The sequence below is a fragment of the Etheostoma cragini genome, chromosome 15 (genome assembly GCF_013103735.1).
Source record: "Etheostoma cragini isolate CJK2018 chromosome 15, CSU_Ecrag_1.0, whole genome shotgun sequence".
NCBI classification, from domain to species: domain Eukaryota; kingdom Metazoa; phylum Chordata; class Actinopteri; order Perciformes; family Percidae; genus Etheostoma; species Etheostoma cragini.
In genome coordinates this window covers 2207263-2219432 of record NC_048421.1, presented here as the reverse complement: position 1 = coordinate 2219432, position 12170 = coordinate 2207263, and the positions used below count along the sequence as shown (strand labels likewise).

At 41.9% G+C, this 12170-nt stretch overlaps 1 protein-coding gene across 1 annotated transcript in view; it reads right to left on the bottom strand.

Annotated features, from left to right (window-relative positions):
* Positions 1-12170, bottom strand: part of ntn1b (netrin 1b) — a 47031-nt gene that overhangs the window by 18532 nt on the left and 16329 nt on the right. Inside the window, exon 3 of the mRNA XM_034894661.1 lies at positions 2275-2463. Coding sequence (XP_034750552.1) covers positions 2275-2463 — 189 coding nt within the window. The remainder of the gene's footprint in view (positions 1-2274; positions 2464-12170) is intronic.

The following is a 12170-nucleotide window of genomic DNA, read 5'->3' as shown; positions in this document are numbered from 1 at the left end:
CGCTACAGGAAGCAACATGCTGAAAATGTCAAGTAAAAAAAAAAAAAAAAGAATTTGGATGGTGCAACAAGGCAGACCTGCTTGGTTCTTACAGGGAATGATTGTGAAGATTTACAGATAATATGTGTATGGCATTTCCTCTCTAACCTGGATGTTTTGGGACTGATTGGTGGGATTGCTGTGGACCAAGTACACTGGTAAGAGCAGCTAATTTAAATAGTTCATGTTACTGTATTGTGTCAACAGTATTGTATGTGGCATTTTCCAGAGCTTAGCGCCAACCAGGATGACTGTGATTGGTTTAAAGCAGGGGTCAACCAATTATCGTCCTGGCCGATTTTTGGGGCAGATATTTTTGCAATTTAACAGATCATCTGTATCAGTGTTTTATTTTACAGAAAGTAAATTAGAAAGTGCGCTACTTTGGCCCCGCTACAGCTCTTTAAGCAGTCTGCAACACCTGCAAACAAACTGTTAGCATGTTTATTTTTTAATTATGTTTGACGTACTATGTTTAACCCTTGTGTTGTCCTCCAGGGTCAAAAACTGACGCAAATTTGATGATTTTGTCCCTTTTTCAGACTTTTTTTTGTACTTACTACCACTAGTTTTACACTACTTTTGGAATTCATGATCAACAACCCTCATTTATATAGAATTACACCAAATATTTGAGTTAAAAAAGCAGAAATTATGAATTATTTAGACTAAATGTTAAGATCAAAGGAACGTACAGATGAGTTTAGTCAGGAGTGAAAGGGATCAATTGTATTTGCAAAGACCGTTGGAAGGAATCCGATACATTTTTTTGTGGTAATTTGGTTAAAAATAAACCCATATTTCAGATATAGACTTTTTTTTTTAAAGGAGTCAAATTTGATCCGAGGACAACAGGAGGGATGAAGTTTCAGTTTTAGTAAATAATTGCTTAAAGTATTTAAACAATCTTCTAAAATGTTTTAATTTTGACTACAACATTTTCATTTTTACTGTAAGTGCATATGGGTATTGGCCCTGAAAAAAAACAGTATCGGTCGACTCCTAGTTTAAAGAAATGCAAACAACCCGGAGTATTTTTTTTCTTCTAACGCAGAATGCATCTTTAGTGAAGTCAGGGCTGTGGAGATAGTTCTGTGAATGCAAGACTACATAGTCAGAGACGGGCATGTGTACACGTATTTTGTGCATTTATGGGATATTTTGCCGGTGAGTGTATAGACAGAGCGACTGAGTGACAGCAGTCTGTTTGCTCGGGGCCTCGGAGCCCGCCTTTACTCTCTGAGGTGCTGCGAGACAGAAGGAGCCCAGCTTTTGTCTCCACACACGTTAATCCCCGGCCGCTTGGGCTCAAGCCTGACGTATGTGCCCACACCTGTGTGTGTGTTGCTTTTTTTTGTGCCTATGCAATGTGTTGCAAGTATAAATAGGGGAGATGGACGATTAGCGAGTTGTTTCCACGACTCTGTTTGGCAGATCAGCTCACACCCCTGTCCTGTTTGTTATGTTTGTCTTGTCAGGGATCCACAGAGGACCCTAAACAGCTTGGGAGCTGCATGGGTCCGTTCCCTGACATCAAGACGGGTGGGCGCATTTCTCCATAACTTTTTAAATAATTGCATTAATACCTGAAGTGTAAAACAGACAGCGGTGGAAGAAGTACACAGATTCTAAAAGTTAAAGTCCTGCTTTAAAAATCTTACTTTTGTGAGAGTACACGTATTATCAACAATATACAGTTTATTTATGAAAAGCATTGTTTTACAGAAAAAGTACAGTAGTAGATTGTCAATACTAATGCACCAATGTCTAAGCAGCATTTTACTGCTGTAGCTGATCTAGCCCTTCCTGCAAAGCATTCTTATAAACAGGTTTGTGTGATATTGTACAAAAACGCATATACAACAATTTGTGTGATATCAAAAGAAATGTTGTGGTCGTTACAGTTAAGTTTAGACAACAAAAGGTGACTGTGAGCCAGGTACAGAGTAACATGAGGTTGCTGTCGTTGTAGAGGCTGTTGCAGTTAAGTTTAAAATAACAAAAAGTGACTGTCACGCAACGACTACATTTAGACACCAAGCCACCAGATCAGAATAAAAGATGGTGGTTTGGGTTAAAACACCGTTTCCATTAAGTTGTACTTCCAGGACACAAACACCCGGGTGAAAGTCTTGTGTCCTTGAGAGTGTGGTCTGGACCAACTCTATCTGTAAAGTCTACTAAGATAACTCTGTTATGATTGGACACTATAAATGAAATTGAATTTCCTGTTACCTTTGCAGGCCCTCCGGTGAGAGATGGACTTGGTCATGTCCCTGTAGTAACCCTCCTTGCAGTAATGGCAATGGCGTCCCGCCGTGTTGTGACGACAGTTGAGACAGACGCCGCCACTTCTCCGGCCTGACAGCTTGTACAGCTCCATGTTGAAACGGCAGCGGCGGGCGTGCAGGTTACAGTGGCATGCTGGGTAGACAGAGCAAAAGAGAGAGACGCTGAGAAAATCTACCATGACATTTTGCAGATCAGCTAGTCATAATGATTTCAAATGAAATATGTTCAGTACTCAAATTTAAACAATCCCATGTGGAAGTATTTTGAAACAACGTAGCCTCCAGTTTGGCTGATTTTCATATTTTGACTCCAGTTGCATGGTAACGTAGTCCCCTGTCAGTTGAGAAACTCCAAACTCTTATACATACAGTATATATATAAATACATATATATATGCTTGTTATCTGACAGCGATGAACTCAACACACAAAGAGCAATTCCAATTTGCAACTGTGGTGCAGAGCCAAACGCAGATCCTGAGAAAAAAGCATTTGAAAGACATCACAGTCTCAATCTCCTGCGCTTGAGTTTGTAATTTTTCAGACAACAGGTTATTGAAACAGATGGCGTGGCTCGGCCTGCTTTGGTCCGGCTTGAGAATAATGGAGCCTGGTTCAGGCTCTCGTTCGCTTGGCCACCTGCTTGTGAACTTAACCTCTGAACTCTGGTGATTTCAGGCAGGAAAACTTTCTTCCGCTCTCCCACACATCTCAAAGACTGCAGATTTATTGTCATTGCTATTTTCAGTCGTTAATATTGACCCCAAAGTTCAAATTCCTCACGCACTGATGTAAATGCAAGAATCTCAGGCCTCTCTTAAAAAAATACTAAAGCTAATGTAATTTCTATTTTTAGAAGAGTTTTATTGGAGGTTATTTTTATGTCATTTTCTATTATTTTTCTACAGTAGTGTTGTCACCAATCCTCTCACCTCTCAGCCATTTGCATTCCACTCTTAAACTAGAAAGCTCAACGACTGCTACCAAGTTTAGCCATTTAGCTCCTGTTAGCTAGAGCTACAACATTGTCAAAGTAATTATAAATAAACTAATAACTTGAAAATTGAACACAATAGGCTACACAGAGTCACAGTAACTACACCTATCTCTTTATTTAGATTCCCCAACTAGCCGACTTACCAATATTGCTAGATGGTTCTTATTATGCTGCATAAAAGTGAAGAGAAAGTGTTAGCGGTGTTAGCTTGCTAGCGCCTGTTGGCTAGCGCAACCACAGAGAAAAGACACGTGGTCACTTTGTTCTTCACAAAATTTATTTTAGGAACATCTTCACAACCAAAAAGGCTGCCAAGGTAACTAACAAATTAACCAGCTAACCAGTTAGCTGCTGCTGTTATTACTGTCTCTTCACTTTGATGAAAATTAACACACAAAGCTCACATGAAATATGGATGTGCCGCTAAGCCAATTAATTCAGTTGGTTAATTCAGAATTACTTACTTAATAACTTCGTTGTTGCTCGAGCTAACAGGAGCAGCTAACTGGCTAAATCTGGTTGCAGTTCTTGAGCTTGTTATTTTCAACCAGCTCTGTGTCGCTCCACAATCAAACGCCGGCAAAAGTCAACCGGATGACACATCGGCGACCCGTTTAGCGTTAGCTGAGTTTTGCCGGCGGGTGAGCTTGGAGCTAGCACCCACAACACAGTGACACAGAGCCAGTTGAAAATCTTCAACCTGTTGAAATTAAATGGGTTGTGAAAAAAATAATACTTACGTGATAAAAGTTGGGGTTTCATAAAACGCCATTTTGAAATAAAATATATATATTAGAAAATAAAAATGAATTCCCAAAAAATTATAACGAAAGTGAGAATGATGAAATAACATTTCTGTCATCCTTGTGTTATTTGAGCTTTTAGGTTACTTCTCCCTTTTTCCTCTTTTCTGAATCAGGCATGGACCAATCAAACGAGCAGCCATCACAGTCCCTCACATTTCGGTAATCTGTCCATCGATGCGATGTCTTAGTGTTATTACATAGAGATGCTGGTGATAAGACTCACGCATATGCTCAACGTTCACCAGTGGTCTGAATCAAGTACAAACCAGATCCCACCTGCCAAAAGGGACCAGTGCTGGCAGGTGGTTGGGATTCAGAAACACTCCTTTTGAATGGGGGTCCCAGATGTACACACGCACGCGCACGCGCACACACACACACACACACACACACACACACACACACACACACACACACACACACACACACACACACACACACCCTCCTCCCCTTCCCTTTCCCTCTTACTCTTTAACGCTTTCTTATCCCAGATGTTATCTCCACTTGAGGGAAGTGTTAGGGAAAATACAACGGGGCTTTTTTCATGAATAGGAAGTGGAATGCTCTTAGTTTTCAGATGCTGGTACTGTACTTTCATCTTACTCTAATATTCAGAGACATGTGTTTATTGTGTTTATCAAAGAACACAATTACTTCTCTTCTCTTTTTTTTTTTACAGTGAGAGACAAAAACTAAGCGGGCTACACATCATATTTTATCATTTTCTTGTGTTTCGATCAAGCACAAGCAAATAGAAATAAGAGTCTGTAATTCTTAAGGCAAATATTTCAATCCGAATCGGTTTCTTTAGAGACTTTCTTTCTCTGTGTGAACGTGTCATGAGATTAATAACCGCTATCTCCATAGCTGTCTCCAGGCCCTTTAATAAGCACTGTGCTATCTCACCCACACATCCGCGCCCTGCTCACACGGTCCCTGTAGTTGTCGTCCAGCAGTGACAACAGCTTGAGCGCTGATAAGCCGGGTTAAGAGCAACAGGCTCAAAATGCCCCTCTGTCACACGTTTGCCAGATAACTGAATTAGGAACTATTGAAAAGTCAGGGCACAGGTAAACCTTTGTGGATGGGATAAAAGTTAAAAGTATGTGAAATCACTAAGTGAAGGGCCTTTGGTTGTTTTTCAAGCGTACTCCCAGGGTCCTGTCAGATGAACCCATGCACCCAGGTGGCGATTTGTTAATGTTTAACACAGGGGATGTACAGACCCCCCAATTCAAAGCTAATTCAAATCCGTCTGCTACTTCAGCACCACAGACAGCACCATGGATTTATCAATACACAGCCTACGTATATATGCTAGGGATATTTCAGGGCCATCGCCAGCCCAGGGCCATGGATTCTAACTTGCACAAAATACTGCAACCTCTGCATTCATCACGGGATTCACACTGGTCCAAAAAGCCTTTTCCCTGTAGCCTACACAATCATTGAAAAATAAGCGTCTGTAAAATGGAGAAGACATTTTTCTGAGTGCCACAAACCCCCTGAAATTACTTTTATCATCAGAGTTGGATCCATTCAGTCCAATGACAGTTGGAAAGTATGTAAGACCCATAGGATTAAATCAAACAACTTTTTATAGAAATGGATGGGGCGCCATCTTTGAATACACTATCCAGACCTCCTTAATACATCCACCAATTCAACCATATATTGTTCGCTTAGCTAAGTATTTGATTGTTTACCTGTTCCTTTAAGTCTATGTGTAGGAGTGCTCATGATCCAAATTGACTTAAAACACATATTATAGAAGGTTTAATGAATGCATAATGTAATGAATTGCCCATAACTTCACTATTCAAGTAAAAAACTAAATCAAAATTCTGAATATAAAGTGAGTTTCTAAATGCATTGCAACTGCAAATCAGCAGCTTACTGTGATTTTGCACTGGACATCCAGAGTACCAAGGTGTCTTTTCTGGGTCTGCTTCATTTGGTTTCAAGGGCCTCCTTAGAGCTATGCTATTCCAATCTATTTATGTTCAAGTGTCATCTATCAGGCTTAGCGAAGGAAGCGCTCGTGGTGGGTGTGCATATTGGATGGAAATTACGCATCCCACAGCTTGGTGGAGGCGTTTTTTCCCGCTCCGTCTACAGAGAAGAGCTCACTTCAGAAACAATCAAACGTCTGTCCGTGATGATCGCTGATGAAATTTGGTTATGGACGGTCTGAAGAACTGCAGATATTTACCAAGCCTGTCAACAGGTGTCAGATTTGAACCGCACCGACTGAAGAATGCACCGCTTCTTCAGACACGGAGAGAGATGGAGTTCCAGCACATTTGTTGTTTATTCAGGACCAATTATTCTCTCAGTGTGTATAATCCGGCGCAGTCACTCATACCGTGAGCTGGCGACGTGTGCCAGATCAAACAGGATTCATCCCAGCCTAAAATCGGAGGAAAAGACAACACTTGGCCCTTAACAGATTACGGAAACATATTTTTACCAGAGAAGTTGGTTTAGTAGTTGGATATTTTCAAAGAAACGCACACATACAGAAACACACAAACTGTAGTCTTCTGAAGGTCTCTATGAGACAGTTTCACATGCTTTGTTTAAGGTGGGTGCATGACTGCTTAGCAATTTAGTGTGCTATTACATTCACTGAGCTCACACACACACACACACACACACAACACACACACACACACACACACACACACACACTTGAATTTACATCAAAAGTACTTGATTCTAAAGGACTTACTGCAAAGCATATGCAGATTACGCAATGCTTGCATAACACGTGTATTGTATATGTGGGGGATGTTGCAGAAGAGTCAAAAGAGTTCATTAATATCCATGTGTGAAGTGTTTCATTTTTTATTTTTCTGTATTTAAGTTGAGTGTATTGTTACATAGCTACCAGGCAATGATTAAGTCAGTGATTAGGTCTTATTCTCTGGAAGTAGTTCCTCTGTAGGATTAAAAAGACATCCCTGAGATGTAAGGGGTCACATCATATTCCATAAAAAGAGATGGCACAAATGCATTATTAAAATACTGGACGGCTGGAAGTAAATATGATGGAAGTAAATTGATTTCTGCTGGTAACGGTTCAATAACTCAGTCATAGAAAATGGAATCAGCTGCCACGGATCTAACAGAAGAGAACAAGTGTTTTGGTTTCTGAAAGCATTCGTCGACTTTCTCTGATGAAGCGCGTTTGATTCGGTGATGCACACACACAAAAAGCTACGATCCGTCACCCTCAGCCGCCGCTTCCACCAGACGCAGGTTTTTCCCCACAATCAACATTTCGATCACACATCACTGCAGCAGCTGGGATCGCAATGAGGGCGAGTCCAACAACAAAGGACTTCTGCACCAGCCCCGCCAGATGATTCATCCTTTTACAAGTTCCCAGGACTGCTTTTGATGATTCCACTCGAGGGTCAAAAATGTTAACAGTGAAAGAATGACAACTGGGAGCCGTTACGGGGAGATTTCTATCTCGCACAGCACGGCGCAGGGTGCACGCAATGACCAGCAACCCCGTCACCTTGGTGTCAAAGAAACAAATAAAGCATCAAAACTGTGAGCCAATCTGAGAATGATTTCAAGACCACCTTCTTTGATTCAGTTAAAAGAAAAAAGGAGATGGCATAGCTAAGGCAAACAATGGAGCAGGAACATGAGGAGTTAGTTAGTAGAGTCAGGAGCTGTGTGACTCTTGTGGTTTTAATGAGACACGTGTTAGAGGCAGGAGGATGTTGCTGCTAAATATAACCACTGCCGCGCTGCCTAGAAGGAGACACTGGGGGGAAAAAAACACCAAACACCGAGATTGGTTGACAAATGAGAAAACTTGGTTAATTTTGCTGCACCTGCCTCAGTGCTGAGCGGGGCAGATACCTGAGCATTGTGGGTTTTTGTAGACATTTATACCAATCCATCAGCTTATTTCAGAATTCTTCTGTTGTCCCTCTAGGACACACGTGTCAAACGCAAGACCCGCTTATCAATTTGGGTTCACAATCAGTTTTGGCCCGCCAAGCGCCAAACCAAAGACACAGGACAGTGTTTTTTAAACCGCAATTAAACAAAGCTGAATATGGCAGATTTGCCGACTCTGAGACTCAGAAATTCCCCCCAGAAGAAGCAGAGAGCTTTCATATTCAGGGTGTGAAACAGGTTATTGTTGTTTTTTTGCTTGATTTGCTAAATTTTATGATGGGTAACTAGTAGTAGTAAATCCAAAAATGTCAGAAGAAACAACAAATTCACAAAAAGATGACAAATGTTTGAGAAATCGACAAAAAAGTCATCACAAAAACAACAAAAACGAGGAAAAGCTACTAAACTGTTAAAAAATTTACATGCAGAACATTTTTTTTAATGTTTTATGTAAAGCCCTTTGAAAAAGCTGCATTACCCGGCCTAAGCAAGCACGATGATGATGCAATTTTGCCAACATGGACCATTTTGCAGGGGGGGGGGGGGGGGGGGGGGGGGGGGGGGGGGGGGGGGGGGGTTGTTTGTGGCTAGAAACAACTGACCAGAGGCAACGGACGGTAACCACGAACTTTCAGAAGCCTCTAGGTGACATGACATTGATTTGTTTCTGACAGGAACTATTACTGGCCCACTTCCGAACTGATACCAAAGGGAAAAGGCCAACAGAGCCGTGTAGCTGCATCTGGCTGGTTGTACAAGGACAGATGCTATCCCTCTAATGATGCCATCATGGCCAGTTTGGCTGCAACACCTCTGTTCCCTGTGGGGAGTGTCTAGCACTGCTACCACAACAGCCACACAGACAAACATAATGAACCATCACTCGGCTCACCTTTCACCTCTGCGGAGCTGCCAAACCACACAAGAGAGCACTTTGTGCCACGAGACCAGATAAGAGATGAAAAGGAAAAATGCTGAGCTAATGAATTGAGTTCTCCCCGAGATGACAAGCTATCTAAAGCCATCTCGCTCTCCTACTTCACCCTGGTCGGAGGACGTTCCTATATGTGTGTAATAGTCTGCTGGGCACTAGGTTGGTCCAGTTTTAGCCTGAGTGCAGGTATAAACTGATCCAATGCAGTTTTAGCTATATGTTAGACACTAGAAATCCAAAATTATTATTTTAATTTAATTTTGACAAAACCATCTTTCCTTAACCTTAAAGGTAATTTACTGACCCTGGATCCTTGTAAGGGCAGGGGGGGTTGAAACACTACGTACAGAGTATAACATATAACACATTAAATGCAACATGGTGACAGACAGACAACAGGGGGAAGTGAGACGGGACGAGACTGGACAGGACAGTTGACAAACACAAGGACATATTAGGGATTAGGTAGAATGAGCTGCAATTCACATTGGGTCATTGCGTGGTCACGGTTAGGGTGTTGAAAGGAGTTGGATAGTGTGTGTCTATGTGTAGGAATAAAGTGGTAACTGCAGGGGCAAAAAAATTATAATTAAAGATGTTTGCCATAAAACAGAACAATGCATTGGTGTGGATGTAGCATAATTACCTATCAGCTCCATGCAAACTTGTATAGATAAGCTTGATCTCAGAGGAATTGCCCTGTGCATATCACAGTAAGAATTGTCAACATTTTGGTTGGAAACTTCCTATAAGATGGTAAAGCCGGCACTATACTGTAGATAACATGGCATTATAAAGGTTTCCAAGGATTTTGCAGCTCGTGTGTATGTTATTTTATCGCTTTGAGGACTAATAAGGTTGCCTAAATGCCACCAGCCGCTCTATATCAGAAGCAGAATATACTGCCCATTTCTAACTGTTGATTAATAGGTGGATGTGTGTGTGTGTGTGTGTGTGTGTGTGTGTGTGTGTTTAAGTGTGAATGCGTGTTTTCCATGTGAGCCTTTGTCTCTCCTCTCTCTGCAGTCTGCCTCCCTCAGTGTGGGAATAAGTCTCTCCCCTGACTTGCCCGGCTCGTTTCGCCATGCAGCGTGCGGTGATGTCACCGGAGGCGTTCCCCCTTTTCTTTTTACGAGCACGGCTCTGTGATCTCTGGCGGAGATCAATTAGCTCGGCAATCAGCCCGCCCCGCGCTTTTGTCTGGGTAACTGCTCGTAAACCGTTGGGTTGCCTGGCGAACGGGGAATGCACTGCCTCAACATAAACAGCCACCCAAGTCAAGCTGGCCGGAGCGGCACCGCAGCACACTGTGTGCCGTTAGGTAATGCAATGTGACATCAGCTCAGGCAGTGCACCATTAGCAATGTAATTTAAGCTTGTCTGATATTAATGTGTGCGGGTCTTATTAATAATGAGCTGTTAGTGGTGAATGATTATTTCAGCAGTAGTTCTTTCTAAGAGGCTTTAATGACGTCAGGTTGATCTGCCGTGTTAGGAGGCAATGTCCCGTCCTGGTGGACCACCGTGGGACCTTTTTTGGGGGTAAACAATATGCTTGGTAGTGAACGGGGAGAGACGCATTGTTTTTGGATCCTGCTTGAATTGAGCCATGAATGTTTGTGAATGTAAAAGATAAGTCTTCAAGTCTAGAGAGTCACAGTTTGTCATAAGTTTGTCGTAGTTCCACTTGGTTTTTTGGTGTTAAACCGCTCAAAAACCTACATTTCTGGTCTTGAACAACTTACGTCACCTTGCTTGCTAGCTAGCTAGTTTAGCTGCACAGAACATGTAACGTTATCTTATCTGATGTGTTTTATCCTGCAACGAAAGAACGAACGAGACCTGCTCCTCATGTGACTTTACATCCCTGTACGAAACACACAAACGTCGTAGCTCCAGGGACACGTAATTATTATTATGTAATTTATGTAAATTACATAAATTACATGTTATTATGTAATTATCATTATGCAACTTTGGGGTGAGTAGACTTTCTATTGATATAATTTTAGTCTTGTTTTGAAAATTAGCTTTAAATTGATGCACATCATATGTTTGATTGACAGCTCCATTAAAACAGGTTTGAATAACTGTCTCTCGCCGGTCACAACCGTTAATGCATACTTTTTCCAAAATAAGGTCCCACTAAAAGGTCTATACCACATGCCTTAATCAATATCTGCTCTGAGAATACTACTGTATTGTATGTATATTACATGCCATCACAATGTACTGCATTTGCTGAAAGTATTGTGAAATCACAACCCGTGTGCAGTGTGTGAGCCCAGACTAATCTGAACCGTGACCTGTTTTACATACAAGAAAAAAGAGCTGACATGTTGTAATTGTGCAATCAGTAATGACCAGAGTTATTCACTCTCCTTTCTTAACAGGCGCTGCTAGGTGGTGCCAATGATAACACACCCTCTTCTGAATAATAATGCATAATGGCCAGCATATCTCAGCCCATTTATCCTCTTGTTGCCGGGTTGGGAGCGTTCCAGGGGGGGCGGGTGTGGGCGTGCTGCTGGTTCAGTTCGCTGAACGTATGCCATGTAATTGCAACAAACTCGCCTGGGATCTTTGTTGCATGTCACCCGTTTTCTATCACCCATTTGTCTAGTCTTTGTGTACTTTAAATTTGCCAATTAAAGCAGCGATGTGTTTAGAAATGGGAAGAAATAGCAAATGGGACAAAGGGAAACGCAAAAGAAGAGTGGGAACGCGGAGCATGAATTTCAGCGTTGGCTATTAGCTTTATCTGGCTTTCCCTCAGATGTGCAGGGCTGTTCTCAGGGCCTCTCTTAGACCTGATCCTCCTCAGATCAGCTTTTCAAGTGTTTAAATGTAACAATCAGCAAAATCTTGAATCGAGATACATTATCAAATGTGAGGTTTCTTTCCTGAGTGACAGTTAGAGGACACAAGAATGGACTTAAAATGTCCAATTAGAGCATAAAGCTGCTAGATTGGTGGAGGAGCATCCTGCTGTCGCTGGTTGCCAGGAGCGTGTGGCGTTGTCGGGGGAACACTTCCTCTTTACTGTGTGTGTATGGTGTGTTTGTGCGTGCACAAGCAGACACGCAACTGCGTCAGCAATTACCCATGCCTTCTGCGACTGTTGTTAGGCTATTATCTTGAGTAATATTCTCATTAAGGCTTATTTATTTCTGAAGTTATCT